Source organism: Malus domestica, chromosome 13 (genome assembly GCF_042453785.1).
Source record: "Malus domestica chromosome 13, GDT2T_hap1".
In the NCBI taxonomy this organism is placed as follows: domain Eukaryota; kingdom Viridiplantae; phylum Streptophyta; class Magnoliopsida; order Rosales; family Rosaceae; genus Malus; species Malus domestica.
The window spans coordinates 8,691,367-8,715,561 of NC_091673.1; the positions used below are offsets into that span (position 1 = coordinate 8,691,367).

The 24,195-nt window shown below is 36.7% G+C and overlaps 3 protein-coding genes across 4 annotated transcripts; 1 reads left to right on the plus strand and 2 right to left on the minus strand.

Annotated features, from left to right (window-relative positions):
- The first annotated feature begins 3,629 nt into the window (after positions 1 to 3,629).
- LOC103452172 (sphingosine-1-phosphate lyase) lies at positions 3,630 to 8,212 on the plus strand. Its single transcript, XM_008391684.4, has 15 exons — positions 3,630 to 4,161; positions 4,270 to 4,315; positions 4,701 to 4,852; positions 5,142 to 5,201; positions 5,290 to 5,514; positions 5,594 to 5,735; positions 5,920 to 5,970; positions 6,099 to 6,190; positions 6,289 to 6,415; positions 6,548 to 6,563; positions 7,129 to 7,236; positions 7,335 to 7,389; positions 7,508 to 7,654; positions 7,772 to 7,850; positions 7,969 to 8,212. Exons 1-15 carry the CDS (start codon positions 3,959 to 3,961, stop codon positions 8,089 to 8,091), a joined length of 1,626 nt encoding a protein of 541 aa, XP_008389906.1. The 5' UTR covers positions 3,630 to 3,958; the 3' UTR covers positions 8,092 to 8,212.
- A 626-nt stretch (positions 8,213 to 8,838) lies between these two features.
- Positions 8,839 to 11,921, minus strand: LOC103452173 (protein LAZY 1-like). 2 transcript variants are annotated; one of them, XM_008391688.3, is made up of 5 exons: positions 11,632 to 11,921; positions 11,222 to 11,288; positions 10,221 to 11,002; positions 9,797 to 10,076; positions 8,839 to 9,112 (listed from the first exon to the last, which is right to left on the minus strand). In XM_008391688.3, exons 1-5 carry the CDS (start codon positions 11,635 to 11,637, stop codon positions 9,093 to 9,095), a joined length of 1,155 nt encoding a protein of 384 aa, XP_008389910.1. In that variant the 5' UTR covers positions 11,638 to 11,921; the 3' UTR covers positions 8,839 to 9,092. The 2 variants fall into 2 exon arrangements, with proteins under 2 accessions (XP_008389910.1, XP_008389908.1); XM_008391686.3 differs by having other exon boundaries at positions 10,221 to 11,026; positions 11,632 to 11,768.
- A 9,658-nt stretch (positions 11,922 to 21,579) lies between these two features.
- LOC103452426 (uncharacterized) lies at positions 21,580 to 23,137 on the minus strand. The gene has a single exon (XM_008391913.4). It carries the CDS (start codon positions 22,582 to 22,584, stop codon positions 21,742 to 21,744), a length of 843 nt encoding a protein of 280 aa, XP_008390135.2. The 5' UTR covers positions 22,585 to 23,137; the 3' UTR covers positions 21,580 to 21,741.
- Positions 23,138 to 24,195: the final 1,058 nt, after the last annotated feature.

The window sequence follows — 24,195 nt, forward strand, 5'->3', positions numbered from 1 at the left end:
AATGCCTAAGCAACCCGCTTGTTTAGGTCTGCAAACTTCATTCCAACTTACTGGATTACACTTGTGAGTATTACCCCAAAAGAACTGTCTGGAATGCTTATTTAATTGACTAGTTAACTTCTTAGGGCACTTGAAACAAGACATTATGTGATTAGGCATACCTATGAGGTTTGCTTGAATAAGAGTGAGTCTCCCAGCCTTAGAAAGGGTATTAGCCTTCCAACCTGCCAACTTCTGCTTAACCCTTCTAATTAGCTCACTTCGATTCAAAGGATTCTTCCAAAAAACAATGTTATGTATTCCAAGGTATTTCCCAATGGTAGATTTATGCTGAATGTGAAGAATATTTACAATCTCATTTCTAGTTTGACTGTTAGTATTTGAAGAAAAATATAGAGATGATTTATTAAAATTTATTTGCTGCCCCAAAGCAGTAACAAACTTATTTAATACATCCATAACATTCCTGGCACCCTTAGTAGTAGCTTTGATAAAAATGAGACAATCATCCTTAAAGATTAAATTTCAAACCTTGTAGCCAAATTGGGAGGTAAGTAAACCAATATGGGATTTAGGAGTATTTGCTAATTCATTTAATCTCTTGATTAAAGGTTCCATGCAAAGGATGAAAATATACGGAGATAGAGGGTTACCTTGTCTTATGCCTCTGCTTGCAGTAAAATATCCATGAGGTTCACCATTAATATTGATAGAGAATAAGTCGAAGAAATACTCCATAACTAGACTGACCCATCTTTGGCAAAATCCAAACCTATCCAAAATACACTTGATATAACCCCAGTTAAGCAAATCATAAGCCTTTTCCAAGTCAAGTTTAATGGCAAGATCCCCTCATCTTCCCTTATTCCTGTTAAAACTTGTAAACAATTCATGAGCAATTAAAATATTATCTTGAATAGATCTTCCCGGCGTAAACTCTCCCTGGTTAGGAGAAATGCATATAGGAAGGTGTTTGGACACAAAATGTTATTTTGGGCTGAGCTTAGAAATATTCTCAACCCAATGGTGTTTATTTAGAATCTTGTCATGAGCCGGCCTTGTCGAGGTTGGCTGAATCCTGCTTTGAAGAAGATTATTTTGGATAAAGGTGAAGTAGTCGAATCCTGATATAATAAGGAGTCTCAAAGTTGAAGTACTTGGAATTAGGAGATGAACCTGGTTTATTTGAAGGTTTAGTTCAAAGTCCTATGGAGATTAGGATTGGTCGAAGTTTAATCAGATTGGGTTGAAGAGTTATAATCCTAATATATCTCTAGTTCGACCATAGGGGTTTTCACTGCTATAAATAGAGGAGAGAGTGCATCATTCAGGGTCTCCAATTTAACACATAAATTGCCTTGCGCAAACTCTTGCTCTACGCGAAACCTCTTAACAACCTTGAGATTTTTATTTTCTTTTTCTCGATGACACATCTTCAATTTGGATAAATAGCACTGTGAAGGAAACCAGTGGCATATTCAGTTTGGATAAACATCACTGTTGCCGTAAAATCAACCGATCGCGGATCACCTTCAGTTTGGATAAACAGCACTGCGTCGAGGCTTACTGGTTATCTATCCAAGTCTCGGTCAAAAAGGATTTTCGAGTCCTTATTGGCAAAGGTCATCTCACTGGCTTTCTCAGCAAAGTGAGGTGTTACAGATTATTGGGTTCGGCGCATTGAACGCCGAGTTGTTTTATAATTGGATATTCACAAGTAAGTTTTAGAGTTCGACATTCTGACGGTCGAACCACATTCACTATCAAGATATACATCTCTTTTAAGTACTTGTGTCCGTATAGTTTGGTGCCAATTCGGCGTGCTTATACTCTTACGAATATAATCACCGTGACCGAACCCAGTGCCGACGATCCGTGAACTTCGCAAGACTAGCATCCTTATCTTCAGGCTCTAGAACCCGAAGGCCGAGATGTGTTACTTCCTCGGCCGCAATCGCAAGATCGAGAAGTCAGCAACGCGCTCAAAGCAACATCAACACATTTTACTCCCTGCTTGAGCTAAGCCGACGAGTTGGCAAGCCTCGCACACAACCGAATGACGTAGTTAGTTTATTAATTACTCGGCCTGCGCGCCATGTAAACTTGATAGTTTTTAGGATTAACAGAATGATAGATTTTAATCTGACACACATCACCTTTGTTATAATTGTAGGGGTGTGCTATCCACACACCCCTTTTTACTTTTCACACACCCCTTGTTAATTTATGTCCGTTGATCTTCTTCAATTCATCTGATCCGATGGTCAAAAACTAAAAAGGTGTGAGAGAAGTAAAAAGGGGTGTGTGGATATCACACCCCTAATTTTATAACTCACATTACAAAGACTTATCGGACAATAATTACTAACAATCTATGGGAACTCCACTTTTGAGATTAAAGCAATATTCGTATGGTTAATCAATTGAAGTCTAGTACTATTTACAAAAAATCCTTTACCATGTTATACATTGAGGGGCCAACCATATTCCAACACTCCTGATAAAAGCTAGCATGGATCCCATCATGACCTGGGGCTTTGAGCGCGCCAATACTGTTAACAGCATTCCAAATTTCATTATTCATTAGTATAGCTGTTAATTTACTGTTTTGTTCATTTGTTATACATGGCTCCATAGTTTGAGTGACCAACTCTAGTCATTGGAGGGATTTGCCCTCGTGTGAATCTCATTTTAAATTCATTCTCAAAGAACTACTCCATTCCCTCTCCTTTAGACCACCAAAAACCATTGTCATCCCGAATTTTGTTGATTTCATTTCGTTTCTTCCTTATCGTAGCACTTATTTGAGAGAACCTTGTGTTTTTTTCGCCATTTTTAAGCCAATTGGCTTTAGCTTTTTTAGCCCACATTACTTCTTCCTCCTTAAGAACTCGAGAAAGTTGTTCATTTATCTGAGTTTCTAATTGAATTTTATCCTAGAGGGCATTTTAAGCATTAGAATTGCTATTGAAAGACATAATTTCCTGTTGCACTTTGTTAAGATCACTTAGGATCTTCTATTTTCTTTCTTTGATTGAACCAAACACCACACGATTCCAGTTTCTCACAAGGAAAGAAAACTTACCTAAACAGCCCCTAAAATGGTCAAGAGGGGACATCCCCTCATCGCAGCTCCAAGTCCCCTTCACAAAATTTTTGAAGTCACAAAAATAAAACAAAAATCTGTGAGCCATGACTAGCGCACCTGATTGAAAAATAGATGCATTCCACTCGCAAGAGTGATAAAGTGAAACAAAACAATTAACGTAGCAAAATACATTTAAGTCACACATAGTACATCATGATAAGAAAAAATCTTCACATTCCCAAAACATGTGTAGAAAGGCTGGTATATGTAATTTGTGCACTTACAAACAATTACCCATGTGCAATTTGTGTATAATTTATATACGAGTTACATAATCTAATCTATAAAGATTACAACTTTACAAATTACAGTGTACTTTAAATCAGATCAAGGTTGTGGGTAACTCATTCCGGCTCGAGATTGTAGATATATCTGATGTTGATGGTGAGGGTAACCAATCCTCTTCTAAACTTTGTTTGAATCATTAAATCAAATCAAGATTACTTATTGTTTATGGGGTCTGAAATTCTTCATTAATAAAGAAAAAACGAAAAGGTTAGAATATGTTCTCGTTCTGATCGAGAAAGCAGACCGACCAATCACAAGAATTTGAACGTCTTGTCTCACCTCACGCACACGCACGCCACCACTTCCACAACAAAAAACAACTTACATGCCTCGAACGGTCAGACGACTCTCCCATGTGCTAATTCAAAACTCCCAACTGGTAAGAAGCACGATCAAGCGACGCAACCAAACCGATTGCTTTTACGCCACAACAATTTCGTCAACCAAAGCCTTCTTGTTTGTAATCAAATTATTGAAATTATTGTTTTCTTGGGCTGCTGCAACTTGTCGGAGTATTCAGCCATGGATTCTGCTTCTGTGAAAACGTTCCTGCTCGATGTTAGAGCTTCTGCGAATTCGTTGTTGTCGCAGTACGAGCCTCTGGTTCTGGTTTCTGCTCCTCTCTTTGCTCTCCTGGTCGCTTCCACGCTTCAATCGGCTATCCATGGCCTGCAGGAGAAGGGACTCAAAGCCACACTCCTAGGGTTCTTCATGAGCTTCATCAAGTCAGTGACATTTCCGCATAATAACACTCAGTTCTGCTAATATTTGTTAATTTTGGATATAATCCGTAATTGTAATTGTTGGGTTTTGTTTAATTTGGTAAACTGCAGGTTGGTTCCTGGCGTCAAGAGTTACATCGACGCTGAGAAGCAAAAGGTCTGTTTTTTATATATAAAGATTTCATCTTTAATTCAATTTCAATTTTATTTTATTTTATTTTTTGATTTCTGGTGCCAATTTATGCATTTTCTTGGGAGATGGAATATTAGTGCCCCACAGAACTTTGCATTTTGTTGTCTCTTGGAAGATGAACATTCAATGCAGTTTGTTCAGAGGCTGTTGATGTGCAGTCAATAGCTCAGCTGTGATTTATTTTTTATTCTTAAGGGTTTTAGTGTATTAACTGTCTGAACTGGTCCCCCTCCCTTTAGTTCTTAACTGCAAAGAATTGAATTTTAAAGGGGGATTAATCTTCCTGAGAAAATTTTCATCTCATGGCGGTAACATTTGGTCGGAATTGTGGATGTTGTTGAACAAGCAGGTTGTGGATAAGTTACAGTCTGGTGGTAAATCTGGAAGAGAAAGTTGGAGAACTGAATTGCCTAGCTCGGGGTTGGGAGTGGGAGTCATAGAGAAAATGAAAGATGAGAAAAGTAAAGATGTGGCTTGGCAAGGAAAATGCTCGGGTGCAGTGTATGTCTGTTATTTTTGCTGTGAAAATTGATGTTGAACTATTCATCAACACACACTCATGTGTGCGTATATGATTTTTTTATTGTGGGACATCCTGAAAATTAGGTAAGAGAACATGCCATTGATCGCATGGTGAAGTCAATGTGATCAATGGCGCGAGTCTCTGTTGAGGAGGTGTTGTGTATCTTTGTTGTGCACAAGAAAAACACCCTCATATGTATGTGTATTGATCGAGATTGTATTTATTTTCTGAGATAAAGCTTGATTGTTTTTGGGTTCTTCTTTGCAGTTACATTGGGGGAAGCGAGGTTGAAGGACATTTTTCTGTAATTAATGAGGCATGCTCAGTGTAAGTAGGATTATTTTACAATATGTACATTGGAGAAAGTGACTCATGTTTTACCTCTGGTCTGAACTTGTTTAGATTTGGCTTTCAGGTTTGCACATACCAATCCATTGCATATGGATGTCTTCAAAAGTGTGGTACGGTTTGAATCGGAAGTTGTTGCAATGACTGCTGCACTGCTTGGAAGTAAAAAGAAGTCTTCTGGAGGACAAATATGTGGAAACATGACATCCGGAGGAACTGAAAGTATATTATTAGCTGTGAAATCATCACGAGATTATATGAAAACCAGGAAGGGGATTAAGAAACCTGAAATGTATGCCATGTTACACTTCTCTATACTAACTGTTGTAGCATGTGAGGTTATTTATGTAACTAATTTTATTCCAGCGCAGGATAATACCTGAATCTGCTCACTCTGCATATGACAAGGCTGCACAATATTTTAACATCAAGCTCTGGCGTGTCCCTGTAAATAAAGAATTTCAAGCAGATGTCAAAGCAATTAGAAGACACATTAATAAGAACACCGTTTTGGTAATGTGATGTTCATACTTTCACCTGTATCACTGGTAACATATTCTAATGAAATTTTGTTGTATTTTATTGGATCCAAAAGAAGAAAGTCATCTCCATTTAACACATCGTACAATAATGGTGCTTTTCCTAACTTAAAGTTCTCGGTTGAGTTAAACTGACCTGGATTATTTTGATGCTGCAGATTGTGGGATCTGCACCTGGTTTTCCTCATGGCATTGTTGATCCTATTGAGGTATTTGATTTTTTTCAGAGGGGAGTGTTTTAAATTAATTTTTGGGAAGATCATTTGATCTTAGCTTTAGTTGTGTTCTCTTAGATTAAGAACTTCGAACTGAGAAAATATTGGAACTTCTTATACAGGAGCTTGGTCAATTGGCTTCTAGCTTTGACATCTGTCTGCATGTTGACCTTTGTCTTGGCGGCTTCGTATTACCTTTTGCTAATAAGCTCGGGTATGTTTTGGGTCTGCTAGAAAATTTTTGTTTATAACTTTGGCTATCTGAAATTATAATTTTAATCGTTAATTTATCTATCGCAACTTTTATTTCAGGTATCCAATTCCACCCTTTGATTTTTCAGTGAAAGGAGTGACTTCAATATCAGCAGATGTACATAAATATGGGCTGGCTCCTAAAGGAACTAGCACAGTTCTGTACAGAAACCATGACATCAGAAAGGTTATCTACTGATGTTGGCGAAACTTTCAGAAAGCATTTGTTTGCATTTGATATAGCCTTCCTAATGTGTTTTTATTTTCATGTCGGTTCATTGGAATGCTGGGCTTTATGGCTTTCTATTTTCCATCTCAGCATCAATTTGTTGCTGGTAAGTTTTCATCAGAAAACAATGAATATCCAGTTAATGAGTTTTTCATCTGTTTTGTTTCATGAGTATTGTTTACTTAAGTGTACAGTAGGAGCTATCATTTGTGCTTCATATTCAAAAGCTATTGCAGAAATTGGAATTTTTTTTTTTTAATTTGTTGCGTAAAGCGGGAGGTCTCGGGTTCGAGACTTGGGAGCAGCCTCTCCATAAATGGGGGTAAGGCTAGCCGACATTCACCTCTCCCAGACCCTGCGTAAAGCGGGAGCCTTGTGCACTGGGTACGACCTTTTTGTTGCGTAAAGCGGGAGCCTTGTGCATTGGGTACGACCTTTTTGTTCTGACGGACTAAGAGCGCAATGGCGTTCTAGGATTCATATGGCCGACCCCACTTAGTGGGAAAAGGCTTTCTTCTTGTTGTTGTTGTTGTTGTTGTTGTTGTTGTTCTGACAGACTAAAAGAGGAGAAAGAGTATAAGTAGAATAAATAGTTTTATTATTTGCTGGAGTTAACTTATATAACAATTGCTGATTTTTGTGTTCATCTTGTTTTTATATCCATGTTGCAGTTACCGAGTGGTCCGGAGGGCTATACGTGTCTCCAACCATAGCCGGAAGCAGGCCTGGTGGCTTGATTGCTGGGGCATGGGCAGCTATGATGTCTTTAGGGGAGGAAGGTACGAATATAGTGGCCAGACCTTTCTGCTAATCTGAATATTTCATCAAATTCTTGTCTTGTGATTGATTATGTTTATTACTTTCCAACATTCTATAGGGTACTTGGAAAACACAAAAAACATCATGGAAGCATCAAAAAGACTTCAGAAAGGGTATTGTTTCCCTTTTTCATCATATAAGGGTGTATTTGTTGTTCAGTTATTTTGTCTTCCTTGGGGGATTGGAAGCAGGGGTATTGATCTTCTGATAATATGGCAACTTTATGTGCAGAATAGAGGAAATTCCGGAGCTGTTTATCATTGGAAAGCCAGACATGACAGTTGTAGCATGGGGATCTAATGTTGTTGACATATTTGAAGTCAATGATATCATGTCATCTAAAGGCTGGCATTTGAATGCATTGCAAAGACCCAACAGGTAGGCTATGTGCGTATGTTTGTGTGGCTGCGTGTGTGCATGCGTTTGCTTCATGATTAGTTAACACGACAGTCAAGGTGTGAAACTTAATTCTTTTGTCTAATGTGCTCGACTCAGTATTCATATCTGCGTGACGCTTCAACATGTACCCGTCATTGATGACTTTCTCAGGGATCTAAGGGGATCCGTGAAAACTGTAAGTAGTTTTAAACTTCGCAAAATACCAAACCATCTCTACCATTTGATCACACCCCACTTTCATTCTGTACCGAAACCCGTTTATGCGTACATTAATTATCTGTTACCTCTTTCAGGTCAAAGAAAATCCAGGACCGATAAGCGGAGGGCTAGCTCCCATTTATGGTGCTGCAGGGAGGATGCCGGACAGAGGTATGGTTCAGGAGTTGCTGGTAAATTACATGGACGGTACATGCTAGTGATGCTCTCTGTCCACATTGTTTCTCATGCTTCATGTTTTGTGCCAGAATTCTTTGTTTACGTTGTAAGAAAATTATGTTTCCAAAAAAAGGGAATAAGAGACCAAAATCCATTTGTTCATTTTCTACAATTTAACCTCATGTTTGTGCCAGTTTAAGGGTTCATTGTCTTAAAGACTTCCATGAAATATAAATGCGATCGTTTGCGGGAGCCTCCACAATTGTTTGTAAAATTGCACTGCGCGATCGTATGCAAATGCTTCCGTAGGAAGCAGAAGCACCTCTGTTTGTAAGTGCTTTTGCTTGAAGCGTTTCAAAAGAAAAATTTGTTTTTAAAATAAAACACTAGTAAATATCTGAAAAAACACTGCCAGAAGCGATCTTGGTATATGAAAACACGTTTAAGCCCTTCTAAAAGCGTTGCAAATGGGGCTTCAGGCTAAATTCTTTGGTTTGTACCTACAATCAAATATCTAAATAACAAGAATTAGATTGATCTGATTCTCTTTCCTTCTATTTTAAAGCTCTATGATTCCTTCTTTTTCCCATTTTTACTCAGCAAACACGCCATAAATTCTTTGCTTTGCACATCACCTTTTTGCCGGTAACTGCTTCCGTTCAAATTCCGAGTTTTATCACCGGCTGCTATGGCGGTACAAATCATGAAGTACGTTCGCAAAAATGTATATTTCTGTTATGTTTATTGATGGCAGTAATCTGCAGCTCATGTATAATGGAAGGATCAAGAAAACATAAATTCAAAATTTTTGATAACTATGATCACCAAGCAAAGTACATAATCGATCTTATAAGTTACATTCACCATTCAGATAGATTCATAAGAGGAATCAATGCCTCTTTTATTCATCTGTTCCATTCATGTTCTTTCATAATCATTACCAACAAGTAGAATCTCACTCTTACAAATAATATTGAAATCTGTAGGGAATCACTAATCAAGCGTCACAATTTGAAAAACCCAACTTTTGAATCTTCTCTTTTCACAGCTCCAAGACTAGGTCTACAATATACACAACATAGATGGATCAGATCTAATCCTCGATTAAATTGATTCACAATTCAAATAATTAATACTCGATTCGTTTAGGCTCTTTACAAATAAGCATCTCAAAGCGTTTCTAAGTCAAACACTTAAAACACTGCTTTCAAGAAGGAAAAAAAAAAAATATTAGACACAACGCGATTACTATTTTACCTGACATTAACAATTGAGGTAAGAAGTTTTTTCTTCATAATTTTAGGTCTCTTCACAAATAAAGCACATTTTCAAACAAAAAGACACTGACCCAACTATTATTGTACCCGACGTTAATACTTAGATACGTGAGGTGTTATTTTTTAAAGTAATGTTACACTTATTATATTTGTCATACCACATTTGTAATACCTCTCAAATAGAGATAGACCCACCAGCACATGTATGTTTCATTTCTATTAGAGTGGTGGTACAAATATGGTATGAAAAATGTGGTAAGAGTATAATTTTTGTATTTTCTATAGTTTGATTCCGAAAGTATTTCTTGCTAACATTAACGGTTGTTAGAGACTATGCTATTAAGTATTCATTTTTAAATGCTGTGCATGTAGTCATTGTTGAGGAAAGACCAAGATCAAACAAAGGGGGTTGAACTTGATTGGTACTCGACAATGTATTTCGAAATGAATTAGTGCATAGTGAACTTACAGTCAGCATCCGTTTTGATCCAGTGCTCCCTGTTATCATTTGAATCCATGCCGCTAAGCGCGATTTGGGGCGGGTTTGATTGGCTCTTGTAGCGCCGCATGCTCGGATTTGAAGAAAATCCTTGCTGAGGATATAAGATGATATCATCCTCCTGATCTCCATTGCTGTAAGTCCCCTCACTGCTGGTTTTCTTCTTGGTTTGGTTCCTTTCGTACTTACCAGGTTTTTGCTGAGCCGCCGAGGTTTCAGGGTGAACTTTTCTATGAAACATGTGAAGGATCTACACATAGATTTTATAGAAGTATATATACCCCAATTCAGTTCAAACTACTCTTTCGGTACGAAAGTGCGGAATATAACACGTAAAATATTTGATGTAATAACTTAAGAAGCAAAGTCTTTCCGTTATTTTCGTTAGAGGTACCTTATTGAGTTTTGTTTCTGCTGAAGCGTGATCAGCAGCTCCGCCGGAGCCACGAGAAGAAGCGTGAATCATTTTTTTCTTGAGCATCTTTTTCATCAAGTGCATGGCGGACTTATCCGCTTCCTTCTCTGCTCGCTTCTCCTCCTTGCTTAATTTTGCTCCAGAAATCTCCTCTGCCAATTTAGTCCTCTGAAATAGCTCACCAAGGGATGTCCTGTGTTCCTTCTTTGTCACGCTTGTTGTTTCAGACAATTCATATGCCGACCCGAAAAGATATCCCTGGAGCGGGCACACTGCAGTTCCATTGATCCCGTTGCTCTCTCCGCCTTCCAGCGCCTTCCCACTAAGCGTAATGGTGCTTCCATGGCTACTTCTTCCATTGCTGACATAGCTGTTTCTTCCAGATGAATCATTGCAAATATCATCCTTCGCCGGATCAGCCACCAACTCTCTCTCCAATTCATCATTGATGAGCTTCAGCTCGTTCTCCGTGGCCTCGGTTTCTTTTTCGGTTATGTTCTCCACAGAGATTCCAAGCGTTGGAGTTGATGGTTCAGTGGTCACTTGGTCCGAGCTGCCAAGAGTACCGATTGCAAGAAATCCATGGAAGTATTCAGATGCTTCAGCAGATGATTCTTCTTCGTAGTATTCTTCTTCTGTCCTAGCTGCTTCTAGACCGTTGAAAGATTTTCGAACGTGCTGATCTCTCGGGGCTTGTTTAAAGGGTTTCGTGCCGCAGTTTGGCTTCGGATAGTATTGTTGATCGTCGAGCGATGGCTGCCCTGAAAGACAACCACAAGAATGTTCTGACACAAAAAGCATTGTAAGGAACTTGCTGAACATGCCGGTATGAACATCTCGTCTCTAACAATGAATCTTACTGTTATGCATAGTATCTCATGTGATTATAATTGGTTCTTTAAACTGTTTTAACTGCATTTTTGGGAGTGAATTTCTTGTGTTACGAGAATGTATTGTCTGTGAGGTATCACGCGACTTACCAACGACGAAAACTTTAAATGGATCGTTGCTATTCTGCCGAAACTTACGATGCATCCAACCTAGTAACTGCAACATCGGCATGCAAGATCAGCTTATAAATCACAATTACTGAAATGAGGATAAAAATCAAATAACAACATCATATTGATCAAATTTACGAAAATTCTATTTACTATGGTGTATAATATGCACTTGAGGAATGGAGCATTAGATGTGCACCCAAGATTCCAACGGTCACAAATGTTAGAGTATATTATGCAATGGTGGTATTCTATAAAATCCTCAAATATTGACGAGTGTATTGGAAAATTCTCGAAAAGTGATAATTTCCACAATTCAAACTTTTGTTTCCATAATTTCAGCCCATTTCACAAACGAATAAGAGAATACTAGGGTTTTTCTTTCTTACCTTCATCTTGTAACCTTTCTTTTAGATGACTTGAGCTTTGCTAGGAGAGGCTGAAAGTGTAACTTCTTTTCATTACTAGTCAGTCTTTATGCTTATTTATGAATAAGGTGTCAAATGCTTACCCGAAAGCCTCCAGCCTCTGAAGAGAATGAGGGCAGAGAAGTACAAACAGATAGTTACAAACCTGGGCTGGCTATCCTTTGTCAAGATCAAATCAAGAGGCCAATGGATGCAAGTGGGTCCCGACCCCAAATGCGTTTATAATGTGAGATTGATTGTAGGGTTTATATACACACACACACACACACACACACACACACACACACACACACACACATATATATATATATATATATATTATTGTGTGAAATTTGTAGGGTTTATATTTCATAGTATCAATTTGTGGTGAATAATTCAGGGACAACCACTTTATATCTTTTTGTACAGTAATACACGAATGAGGATCCAGAAGATTCTTTAATCGTATTCATTCATCGTATATCGTAAGTAGTGGTGAAGCCAGGATTTGTTGAGGGGAGGGGCGAAAGTCAAAAGAGTGCAAGGTTCAATCAAAGTGTTTGCTTTCACATTGGAGAGTGCAAAGTTTTGAGTCAATATTCATAGCAGAAAATAGTCTCTCCATCAAAGCATTTGTAAGCCAAAATATCAAAGCTAATGTAAGAAGCTTAAATTGGCTAGGATTAGATCCTAAAAAATGTTAGTCAAACAATGGACTAGAACCTAGCATCTAGGTGCCTAGGCGAGATCTAGGCAGGAATCAAGATGGATTTAAATTAGGGAGTCTTAACGAAACACTCATGGTACTGTTCACTTTTAATGTTAAAGACATTTTTACTCTAAAATGTCACTCTTAGTACTATTCACTTACAACACATTTTTGTTCTTTTGGTTAAAACTCAAAATTTTTCAAACCCTTTCCATTAATTTTCATATTATTTGAAACATGAAACAAGTCCTCAAAGTCACATCAGAAATTCGTTAAAAGTAGTGATGGCTAGAAAAAAAAAACATACAAATTTGAGTATGAAATAACCTCCTCCATATTGTATTAACAACATTAAGGTAATTTTAGTATTGAAAGTCTTATTTTATGTGGTATTTTGCGGGTTTAGTTTATCTAAAATATTTCATTGAAGCACTTATGTTTTTAAAGTATAATGAGGGACCAATCAGAAGATCAAATCAAAAGAAAGAGAGACCAAACCAAACCATTTAACCAAAAACAAAGGAACCAAGTCAAATGGAAAAAAGATAGAAGGAAAAAGAAAAAAAATAAAAAGGGCAAAGGAAAAACGGTGAAAAGCAACAAAAGAAGGATAGAAAAAAAAAAGTAACAAAACGCAATGTTTCATTTAAAAGGAATGATGAAATGACGTCGTCCGGTTCAAGATATTTTTAAAACAACTTTTCTTTTTTGTTCTTCTTCCACGCGCAGGAGTTACCCTCCTCTGCAACAAGCAGCCCACCGACACCATGGCTCTTTATGTGGCTTTTCGACTATCGAAGGGTGGATTCCTTGCTCTGCATGTGAATTTCCGATGTTCGGAGGGGCAGCCGCCCCTCCTTGCCCTGCTGTGGCTTCGCCACTGATCGTAAGCTCAATTTTCGTCAGGTATTATTTGTATTCAATTAAATAAAAAATTTAAAATAATTTATGACCGCATAATGTACGATGAATGGACCTGAAGAAAATCCCCAGGTCCTCATTCGTTATACATGACTCCACACACATGTGTCAGTGTGTGTGTGTGTGAATGCATGTATATATATATGGAAAAAAAAATTAGTATGTTAACCTGATCAATTGGTTATAAGGATAAAGTACCTTTTTTTTGTACATTCGTGTTTGGTCTTGTTTGTAGTTTATGTTAAATTTATTCAGTTCCATGATTAAAAATAAGGAGATGTGTGTGAAACCAAAAAAAATGTATGAAAATCAACTCCCTTCTATTTATTTGGAGTTGAATGATCTCTTAATACAGAGGAGCACATACCTTTTTGAGAGTGTCTTGCCCAACCACGTAAGACTTGCTTACTAAAGTTTTTCTCCTCTAATTATTAATTGCTTAGATTTCTAAATAGGATTAGGATTTTCTTCCTTCCTCTTTCCATCCCCTTCCATCCCTCCTCTCGCATTCTCTATTTTGTCTTTCTCTTTCTATAAAAAAATTAATATAAGATATTGATGTGGCTTAATCGTGACCGTTCAAATAGAAGATGAGGAAAAAAAAGAGGGTAGAGAATCATACTCCTAAATATGGTATTTGTGCACGTCCTATTTTGAAGAAAATGCCCATATCAGTAACCATGTTACAATGGGGCTTCCCGCTTTAATTATCATGTTCATGCACATGCTTCCTGCAGAGGATGGCAAAGTAATTTTCATTCAATTATTTCTACTACTTCGTTATTTTACTAGCTAGGTATTATTGGGAAGTCCCTAACTTGAACAGTATGGTCACCAGGGAATATTTTGTCGGACCTCATTGGAGCCAAACATAAAATTCGACAATTAAGTATTTTTTATATTAATGGGGACACAATATAATTCTCTACTCTTTGATCAGGTAGAATACAAATAATATTTCGGTGTGAGTAGTGTGACAATCATACTACTACATGGCATTACTTATCTTCTTATGTCATAAGATTTGTGTGCATTTCGAATAATGTACCTAGATTCATGACATATGAATTATAACACATGGATAATAATATTGCATAACGATAACGGTAAGACTCAAATTAAGTTTGTTGTAAAATACTTCTAATAGTAGTATTCCTCTTCACTTGTAAATGAGATGTCTTAGGTTCGATTCTTATTAAAGGCGAATTGAACCATATTATTGCTAACCCATTGTAATGCTAAGCTCACCTCCCTCCTCTTAACGTAAATAATATCGTTTGTTAAAAAAAAAAAAAAAAGCTTAGCTGATAAACCATGTTAAGATACGATTGCTTTTTAATCTTCAATTATAAGGTTGAACATGTTTTGGAAGTTTATTTTATTTTATTATTTCGGTCAATATACTCGAAGTTTAAACTAATCCAATCCTATGTACCAAAACTAGGCCATATTGTTCTGTGTTTGGAGGATATCAGCGTTTGGTGGGATCGGTTGCAGTTCTTGACTCCACAGCTCCCTTCAATTTCTGTCATGTTTTCTGTTTGATAGTTGCAGCCAATGACATTCACTTTTCACCGTCTTTCTGGCGTAACGTAGAATCACTTGGTGCATGCCTGCCCCAGCTCCTTTATCGTCAACTCAAATATTCAGAAACTGTCTAAATTAGAGATGGTAAGCATGCCACATCTTACCATGATGTCCTCTCTCCTTATTAACCATTGACGTTCATGTACTCACAACTCACTATCTTCGTTTTCTCAAAAACATGTGGAAACGGGGCCGTTTTGTCCTGGCAAACCCCCATATGAGAATATGGAGAAATTTTTAATTGTGACGGGAACACAAGTGGTACACCACTTATTTTAATTTTTTAGCACACATATCTCATCATTTGCATAATAACACGTGATGTACCACTCCGTATACTGGTTACACTAAAAAATCTCTCACGAATATGAAGGAGGTGATAAAGGAGAAAGGGTTTGTAGCTTGGAGACAAAAGTAATAACCGAACTCTAACAGGTGTATCCTTTGATGGGAACTGAGGGCAAACATGCATGATTCAGTCTTGAGGTGTCACTATACAAGAAATAGTTTCTGTGAAAATGATAGGGTGTAATTATTTCGACTTTAATTTTTTTAGAGGTACATAAAAAATCTATGGAAAATGAGAGAGAAAAGAATATAAAAAGGATCTTGAAGGTTATGTGGAAATATATATGGAATGGTGCACAAAATAAGAAAAATTAAAAAACTTCCGAGTTTTTGTTTCATACATTCTGTTTAATTACTTCCTTCTCCCTCATTCCGCTTTTCGTCGTATGTTTTTCCTCTCATATGTTGTACCTTTACATTTAGCACTAATAATGTTCTCTTTTGTTGATACAATAATATTTCAAATTGATTGAAAATGTTTATCGTAAACGAGGAGAGTGGATATCGATCACAAATAATTGTACTATATACTGTTCTTTGCTTTTTTTGGCTGGAAATAGTAGTACTTACGACTGTTTAGATATTGGCAGTCTCTCTGTGTATTATTTCAATCTTACATGGTATGTTGAGATTCTAGCTACTTCACTAATTGATTAAATTTTCTGAATAGCAGGAGACATGACGATGGATTTGTCCACTTGATCATGATGGCTACCTGAATCTTGCTTTTGATGTTAATAATTCTCACAATAATATCTGATATTTATCTATTAAATACATAAAAACCTTACCAACTTAAGGTTATCTTTTTGCACAAAAATGGAAAAAAAATTAAGGTTATCTTATAAAGCTGGATAGACAAATACACATTATTATTTGCAAGTTTTTTAAATAAAGCCATACCTGCTTGGAATCACTATCCATCGCCATATTAGCTACATAAATTATTTTACCCCAAGAAAATTCTAAGGCGCGATGGATGTACAACGTGAATGTGCGGCAATACATACAAATTGTGCTCTTGTATGGGTAATAAGTGGCGGGTTTTATCGGTTGTCCCAATTTTGGTTGAGAATGACCACATGCGACTGGTCATATATAAGATCTACCATGCCTTGAATCCCTCACTTTATTTAGTTATTGTCTTCATTCCCAACTTTTAAGTCATCGACGTGAGAATGGAGCATTTTGTTTTCAAATTACTACTTTTTCAAGTATATATGGACGGGAATTCATGGTTATTAGATCCTTAGTTATTGGATCATTGCGAAGAATTTAGCAGCCATGAATCTCAGTCCATTCTAGAATTTTCATAAGATTGCTGCTGTACAATGCTTTCAATGAACTAAACTAAGAAGTCTGGATCATGCATGTTACTTATTTGTGCAGGTCAAAAGACTCAAAACAATTCTATCAGATGTCTTTCCGGATCCATGTTTTGAGAAAGATGGTATTGTCCAAGGAAAACGGGACCCAAGTGGAACTTCTCCTCAGAAGAAACCAACAGCAAACAAGAATACGAATTGGTGGAAACCAACAGCAAACAAGAATACGAATTGGTGGAGAATTTTTCTGCAGATATCATGAGGGGAACACAATGTGTGTTCAAGGCACATTCCTCATCCCCACTTGACCTTTTTCAATCATTTATCCTTTTGAACGCCTACCAAAAAGTTCCACTTACCAAATTTAAGTGTGATATCAACACACATTGTGTTGTCAAGGGCAGGCGTTGTTTGTCCGGATGCCTGCAGCTCTTTCACCTTTGGTCCTCTACTAGCAAATGGTATATGTGCTTTAATATCGTTGTCACTTCAGGTATTGCGGTTGCATTTTGTCAATTTTATCCGTAGGGTTTACTTTTGTCAGTAATTTTGGCCAAATTTTCAATTTCGTCGATGCTTACGAGTTATAGCAGCTTATAAAAATTAGAAATGCCAGTAAACTTAGAAACAAAATTAACAAAATTCAAGCCACATCACCTGAAATGACAGGTACTTTTGACCTACAAGTTAACCTGCTTTGGCCTTTGGATAGAAATGGAGGGTGATTAATTTGCAAACCTCATGATCTGATGGTTATATTTATAAAAAAACTAATGAAAATAATTTGAAAACTTTGAATTTTAATAATAAAGATAAAATAAAGGGTAAAATAAATAGTACTATATTTGACTTTTTAGTGTAAAAATATGATTTTTCTTTAAAGTGAACAGTACCGCGGGCTTTTCGTTAAAATTCTCTATATTTATCCCTATTTATGGAAAAACTAATGAAAATAATTTGAAAACTTTGAGTTTTAATGAAAATGACAAAATAAAAGGTAAAGTAATTAGTACCAGGATTACTTTTTAGTGTAAAAATATATATTTTTTTTAAAATAAACAGTACCAAAAGCTTCTTTTAAAGTTTCCTATATTTATTTTATGAAGTTGCTAGTGGACATTGGTTGCCACCTGCCACCTATAAAGCTCACACAAGCAAACTCATTTGACATCTCCTTGTATATTATAATCAAAATTGCAGGATTTTTGTGCCGACATATTCATTATTATTTTATCAACTTTTATTATGCAAAAAGAAAGGATAGAACCATGAAACTAAGCATAATCAACCCATTTGTTAACCATCACTGATCCTCAAGGAGTGATTTTTATTCATTCTTTTTTATCTCATGCATTCCTCTCGTAATTTTATCTTTTGATTTTCTTTTGAACTCTTCCATTCAATAGTCAGAAAGGAGTACATAAATCACTTTCCTTAGAGAATATATACAAATGATCCTAGAAAACAACATTGTTTATAGTCGCTCGTTTTTGAACATGATATCAAGATTAAAATTAGAACATTAAAACCATATCCACCTTTAATCAAATCTAAAAATAATTAACCATAAACATTGATTATCAGGTGGCTAAAAGAACAAGGCTTAGAGAGTATGCCATAGAATAATCTATACTTACTGGCATGGATCAGAGCATGGAGCCATGAAGCTTCTCAGAACTAACTCTTGTTTAGAATGGCTGATGAAGAAAAGCATAAGGAAAGATAGCAATTGTTAAGCCCTTGGGCAGCTGGGTCCACATCAAGAAGACAAGGGGAAAAGAAAAACGATATACGTTGTTGCTTATCTTCTCACTGTTCAATTGAAAATATGGACGAAATGATACAATAATTCTAGGTTTTGTAAATTTGTATTCAAGCACATACTCCAATTTAGTATAAAAATATAAAGTTGCAATAATCTGTAAAAGGTTGCTGAATGTAGGGGATAAGGATTGTCTGCCCTCCTACTTCCGATGCCCTTCTATGCCATTCTGTTTGTATGGTCATGGATAAGTCACGTCAACATATTATATTAATATTCATTTTTATCTTATTATTTCTATAAAAAAATAATATAAAATGTTGACGTGACTTAACCGTGATCACAAAAAACAAGATAACACGAAAAAGCACTAGAAGTAGGAGGGCAGACAATCCTTGTCCGAATGTAGGATAAGAGGCTTCCTGATGTGAATCAAGTTATATAAAGAAAGAGTTGGGTTGGGTAGGGTTTACATTCAAAATAAGTGCATCTACAAAGCCCAATTGCTCCCGAAGCATAATCAATGTTGATCGGTCATCGGTGTATCACTCCTATGCAAAGCCAACATTCTATTGCGCATGTACGAAGAGATGGTCCTATTGCTATTCAGATACGGCGAAGTCTCAATTTTTCAATTTCTTTTTTCGGCTTTTAGGGGATGTCTTTGAATGACTACATAATAATTTTTGTTAAAAGACTCTCTTGAACATTTTGATTGGCGTTTTGTGTTTTGTGTCACCTGCTGGTTCATTTGACATTGGCAAAATAAGAGTTTTCCTTAAAGTGATTTTGTCTTTCCAAATGATCCTAAAATTATTACTCTATTTTATTGTCACGAATGGCTACAAGCAAATATTTTTACTTCTTATAAGGCACCCAAGGCCTTACTTTTTTTCATTGAAACCACTTCCAGAAGGGTGGTTTAAACTCAATGTAGATGGTTGTAGAAAAGGCCCTCTTAGTTTTATTTAAGCAGTTGGTGTTCTTAGGAACTCTTTTGGAGCCTGTGATGATGAGTTTTGTGTTAATCTTGGGCGTGAAGGGATTCCCAAGGGATTCTTAATGTTGGAATTTAGGCATCTTTTTGGATTACAACTTGTTTGGAATAAATGTGTTTATTACCTTTTGGTGGGGTCTAATTTTGCAATTGTTGTCTAACTCATATCACATGATGCCACTGATAATCATTTTATTAGTGAATAGATTCAAGCTTGTCTTGCGATGTTACTGTGTGACTTGGAATGTAATATTCAACATATCTGTCTTGAGATGAAATTTGTTGCTAATGAGTTGATTAACCTGAGCCCTTCTCATCCTTTGGGCCCGGTCTATTTTAAGCAAGCTTCTCTTATAGTTAAGCAATTATTATTATATGATTTCTGGAGTATCTCCACCTCGCAACATTATTTTGTAATTCTCTTTTGTTGGGCTATTAGCCCCTTTGTTTAACCAAAAAATAAAAGAACCACTTTATTGAAAAGATATTGTAGGAAGTGTGGCTTTATTTAATAATAGTGGGCCTATAATAACCAAGATTTGTGCATTTGGTTTTAACTTTCTTCAACATCCTTGCGGTTTCAGAAATGTCATTGTTTATTTCATAAAAGAAATTTTCACACGTTTTATTTAGTTTGTTTACATACTCTTATTTAATCATGATCGTTGATTTGTGGAATTTATTCAATCTAATGATCATGAATATAAATGAATGTAATCATGATCGTTGATTTGTGGAATTTATTCAATCTAATGATCATGAATATAAATGAATGTGTAAAAATCACTTCCCCTCCTTAACTTGGATTCAGCTTTTCACTTTATTTGCTTCTTTCTAATTTCAGAAGTTATGTACACTTATTCTCTGAAATTATTCTCTTTTCTGCACAATTTTATTAATACTTGACATTGTCAAGTTCACAACGCCCCTATCAATTTTAGAAAAGAGAGAGAAAAAAAAAATCAACAATCTGCTAATTCAGTGCGAAATTAAACACTAATATGGTATAAATATGTAATATCTCTATCATTACTCTTACTCAAAACGTTGAAACCGCCTACTTATTTTATAATAATTATAAGATTAACCATTTCTAATTTGGTTGGTTTTCCGCATAGAATATCTTTGAAGGGTAATATACAAGATAAACAATTTCGATCGTCAAACTACGGGCTGGTTTGGTATTGCTGTGCTTTGAAAAAAAAAACTGCTTCTGCTATTTTGTAAGAATAAGCTCATTCTTGTTGCTTCACATTTTCAGCTTTTTTCTACTTAAAACTGTGAAAATAAGCTGTTATTAAGTGTTTACCAAACAGCATTTTGAGCTCAACTTTTTTTTATACCCATTTTTTATAAAAGCACATTAGTACCAAACTAGTACTACATAGCATGTCGAGAAGTGAACAAAACAGAAGAAGATAAAGATAATTTTATATTTTATCCTCACATCCTACAGTTCCAATTGTCGCTATTTTGCATAAAAAGTTAAACTGCAACTACTAGTGGTCCCTCTCCCTCATGGTAATCTGTTACATTATTTCTGCAATACTTGTAAGTTTGTGACACAACCTTTGTCCGTCTCAAAGCTAACAAAATAAAACCAGACAATTCCCACAATTCAACCTATCAAGCATTTAACCGTAGCCTTTGTCCGCTTTGATTTAGAAAAGGACCCGTGTCTGCGTTGTTTCTGTAATTTCACGGTATTTACTTGGCTCATTATAACGACAAAGACTTAACAAGTTTACCATCACCATGTCGATTCCGATCATAATAATACAAGGTCATGCGAAGAAACTCGAATACGTTTCTTTGTATTAATAGTTCGGATCGCCACATTCACATAGAGATATAGAGGCCTCCCTCCACTTTATTACTGGACGAAATTAACCTGGAAAACGAGACCGAGTCCGATTGCTGGTACAGAGAGAGAGCAAAAGGACAGTTTGGGATTTCCAAGTTGGTTTGCAGGGCTGGCTTTATATCTCAGAGAAGCATAGGAAATCGCAAACTTCGACATTCAAAATCGAAAAACCCCAATAAACAAACAACACTATCACATTAATACTGATTAATTAGATTAATCCTAATTCTTTAATTATTCATCACTAAACTCCACAAAACTCGATACCCATTGGCCCACCTCTCAAACAATCAAAATTATTCTTCCCAAGTTAAAAAGCCAAATAGCTTGATTCCTAAGCAAAAATAAAGAATAAATAAAGATAGAATATTATGATAAAATGGAGATTAAAGTTAAACTATTTAAAAACAAGAAAAATTAATAAATAAACATTTTCATTGAGAGAGAGAGAGTAGGGGGAACATACCTATAATTTCGAGCACAAAATAAACCTACCCACAAAAAATATAGTACGTTCCTTTTTTTTTTTCTTTTTTGAGGCTCGAAATATGAAAGAAGTTGATTACTTTTTTCATTTTTTTAGACATTCGGACTCCAAAGGTTCCACAAACGAGAGTTAAAGAGGCCCAACACGTCCGGCAGCACCTTCCTTGCCAAACCCCTGTGGTTGCTCGCCGCCGCCGCCGCCGCCCTCAGAATCACAGCCATGTCATCCGCCGTATCCGGCGGCGCTACCGTAACATCCACGCCCAAGTCTTCCACTTTCCCCTCATTTACTTCGACCCCATCAGCCTTCTCAGGCGAACCCACGAAAAGAACCTCATTTTCCGGCACCACGGCGGCACCAGAGTTTTGAACAAACTCCGGCGAAGCTGGAACGGCGTTCTCTTCCAGAAAGATTTCATTTTGGGCAGAAACATCGGCCGTAATGGGGGCGTCCCGACGGCCCTGCTTGTCTCTTCTCTTGCCTTTGCCGGCGTTCCTCTTGGGCCGCTCGCCGTTAGCCAAGTGGTCCTCGAAGGCTTCGATGGCTTGGTGGATGAGCTCGCGGTTGGGGGAAGAATCCCACTTGAACCAGTAGCTTCTGTAGCAGTCAAAGCAGTCGCAATCGAACATTGGAGGCTGATGGGCGGCGGCGGTGCTGGCGGACTTCTTAGGACCTTTCTTGGAAGTCTTTTTCTGGGGGTCTTGGGCGGCGGGGATTGAAGAAGAAGTGTTGGGGGTGTTTTTCATGGAGCGGGTGATCAAGTAAGCCAGGACCTCGCGGTCCTCGAGAGAGAGCACGGAGGCTAGAGCTAGAATGGCCGCTGGGAGGAGTTGAAGAACGGAGAGAACATACCCGTCGGAGGAGGAGGAGGAGGAGCCGGCGGTGACGGAGGAGGAGGGAGATGGGTAGACTTTGCCCTTGTTCTTTATCTTCATGGTGTCTAATGTTTTGCCTCAAAGAAAGTGGGGAACTGCTGGTGAATAGGTAGAGGGATTTTTGGAAAGGTGAAAACTTAAGAGAGAGAGAGAGGCGATGAATAGTGGTAGGGTTTTTATTTTTTATTTTTCGGGGGGTGGGGCTGTCAAAAGGCAGGACAGCAGTCGCAGTAGCACGTCGAGAGCGGAGCAGAGAGAGTCACCGTTCCTCCTTTTTCAGGTTAACTAGCTTTTCTGTACGCGCGGGGGCGCGTACCTTTTAGGCCTTTCTTTATTAGAGGAAATTACACCCAAACTCTTCAATTCTTTAATTTGCAAAATGTGATGAACTACACACCTATCTGGGTAATATTGAAAATGTTTTGTACTTTTAGTCTTGTTGCCCATGAAACCAAACATTGTACTTGTTTTCTTCTTGCTCTTGAAACCCCTTTTGTTGCACTATTAAAGGGGATTGTCTTAACTCGGATTTTAATATCATGTTTAGTGCAACTTCAAAATGTTGGTTACTCTAATAGTTAGAATATTCTTTTTAATTCACAATGCCGTCGTTTTCTTATTCAAACATTCACCTTTTCCCTTAGTGTAGATTAGTGTGATATACTGTTTGTACTAAAATAAGTTAGGTGCCGCTAAGGACTAAAAAAATGAGACCAAGTTAAACTATACATGACTCTACATGCGTCAATGGACGTTCTTTTCTAATCTTGCATGTAAACACATACTAAATAAGAATACCTTACTAACATAGAAAATGCAATAGTTTTTCTATCTTCAATGAATAAATAAAAAAGAACAGTGAATTAATAATTTCGTTCTCTAGTCAACCATTAACGATCAAAAAGTAAACCGTCATGCAACAACCAAAGAAAAATGAATAACTAATTGAATGCCTAAATCCTTTGTAAAATTTTGTTTGTATGTCAACCAATTTATGGTGTTAATTAAGCAGCATAACGTGCGCAATTTGAAAGTTTATAACTAAAGTAAGTTGATATAGTAAAAAAGCATGCAAGATATATAAAATTTCTTTAAAAGCTAAAGAAAACAAACTTGTTATCACATAGACATGGATCAATATCTAGTAGTTTGCATTTTACTTAAAAATAATCAAACATATGGTCAACACTTAGTTGTAGGATGCCTGTAAGGGAATAGGTTCATTTTTGAGTTAAAAGAAATCGATGAACATTTTATTCTATAAAAAATAATAAATTTTTATCATTATAATTAAATAGACAAATAGTCAAATTATAAAAATAGAGATTCCTTTGGAGGAGAGTATATCTCCGCGCGTGGACTTTGTTGACAGTTTGAATATGGAGGAAAAGGGTTTATTTCCCAATATCTGAATTTTGATTGGGGTAGAATAGTCATTTAGCTCCCGATTGCAAAGATAAGAACAAGATGACAACTGACCGAAAGTACTATGAGAGGCGCCAATTGAGGCTGACTGTGGAGTGGCTACTAAAATAACACGAGGATAAATATTTTAATTGATCAAGTCGTTGTTAGGTCTATCGTTAAGAACTATTAATTCATTTTAACATGTTAAGAAAAATATTAACATGGGCGTGGTCGGGGTCCAAAATGGACAATATCGTGCTACGA

Excerpts from the sequence above, each read along its gene's own strand:
- LOC103452426 (XM_008391913.4), bottom strand. The coding sequence starts at position 22,584 with ATGAAGATAAAGAACAAGGGCAAAGTCTACCCATCTCCCTCCTCCTCC.
- LOC103452172 (XM_008391684.4), top strand. The coding sequence starts at position 3,959 with ATGGATTCTGCTTCTGTGAAAACGTTCCTGCTCGATGTTAGAGCTTCT. Across the intron at positions 4,316-4,700 it reads TCGACGCTGAGAAGCAAAAG|GTTGTGGATAAGTTACAGTC; the intron begins GTCTGTTTTTTA and ends TTGAACAAGCAG. Across the intron at positions 7,390-7,507 it reads TCAAAAAGACTTCAGAAAGG|AATAGAGGAAATTCCGGAGC; the intron begins GTATTGTTTCCC and ends CTTTATGTGCAG.
- LOC103452173 (XM_008391686.3), bottom strand. Across the intron at positions 11,027-11,221 it reads ATTTAAAGTTTTCGTCGTTG|AACATTCTTGTGGTTGTCTT; the intron begins GTAAGTCGCGTG and ends TTTTTGTGTCAG. Across the intron at positions 9,113-9,796 it reads GATCAAAACGGATGCTGACT|ACCTAGTCTTGGAGCTGTGA; the intron begins GTAAGTTCACTA and ends TGTATATTGTAG.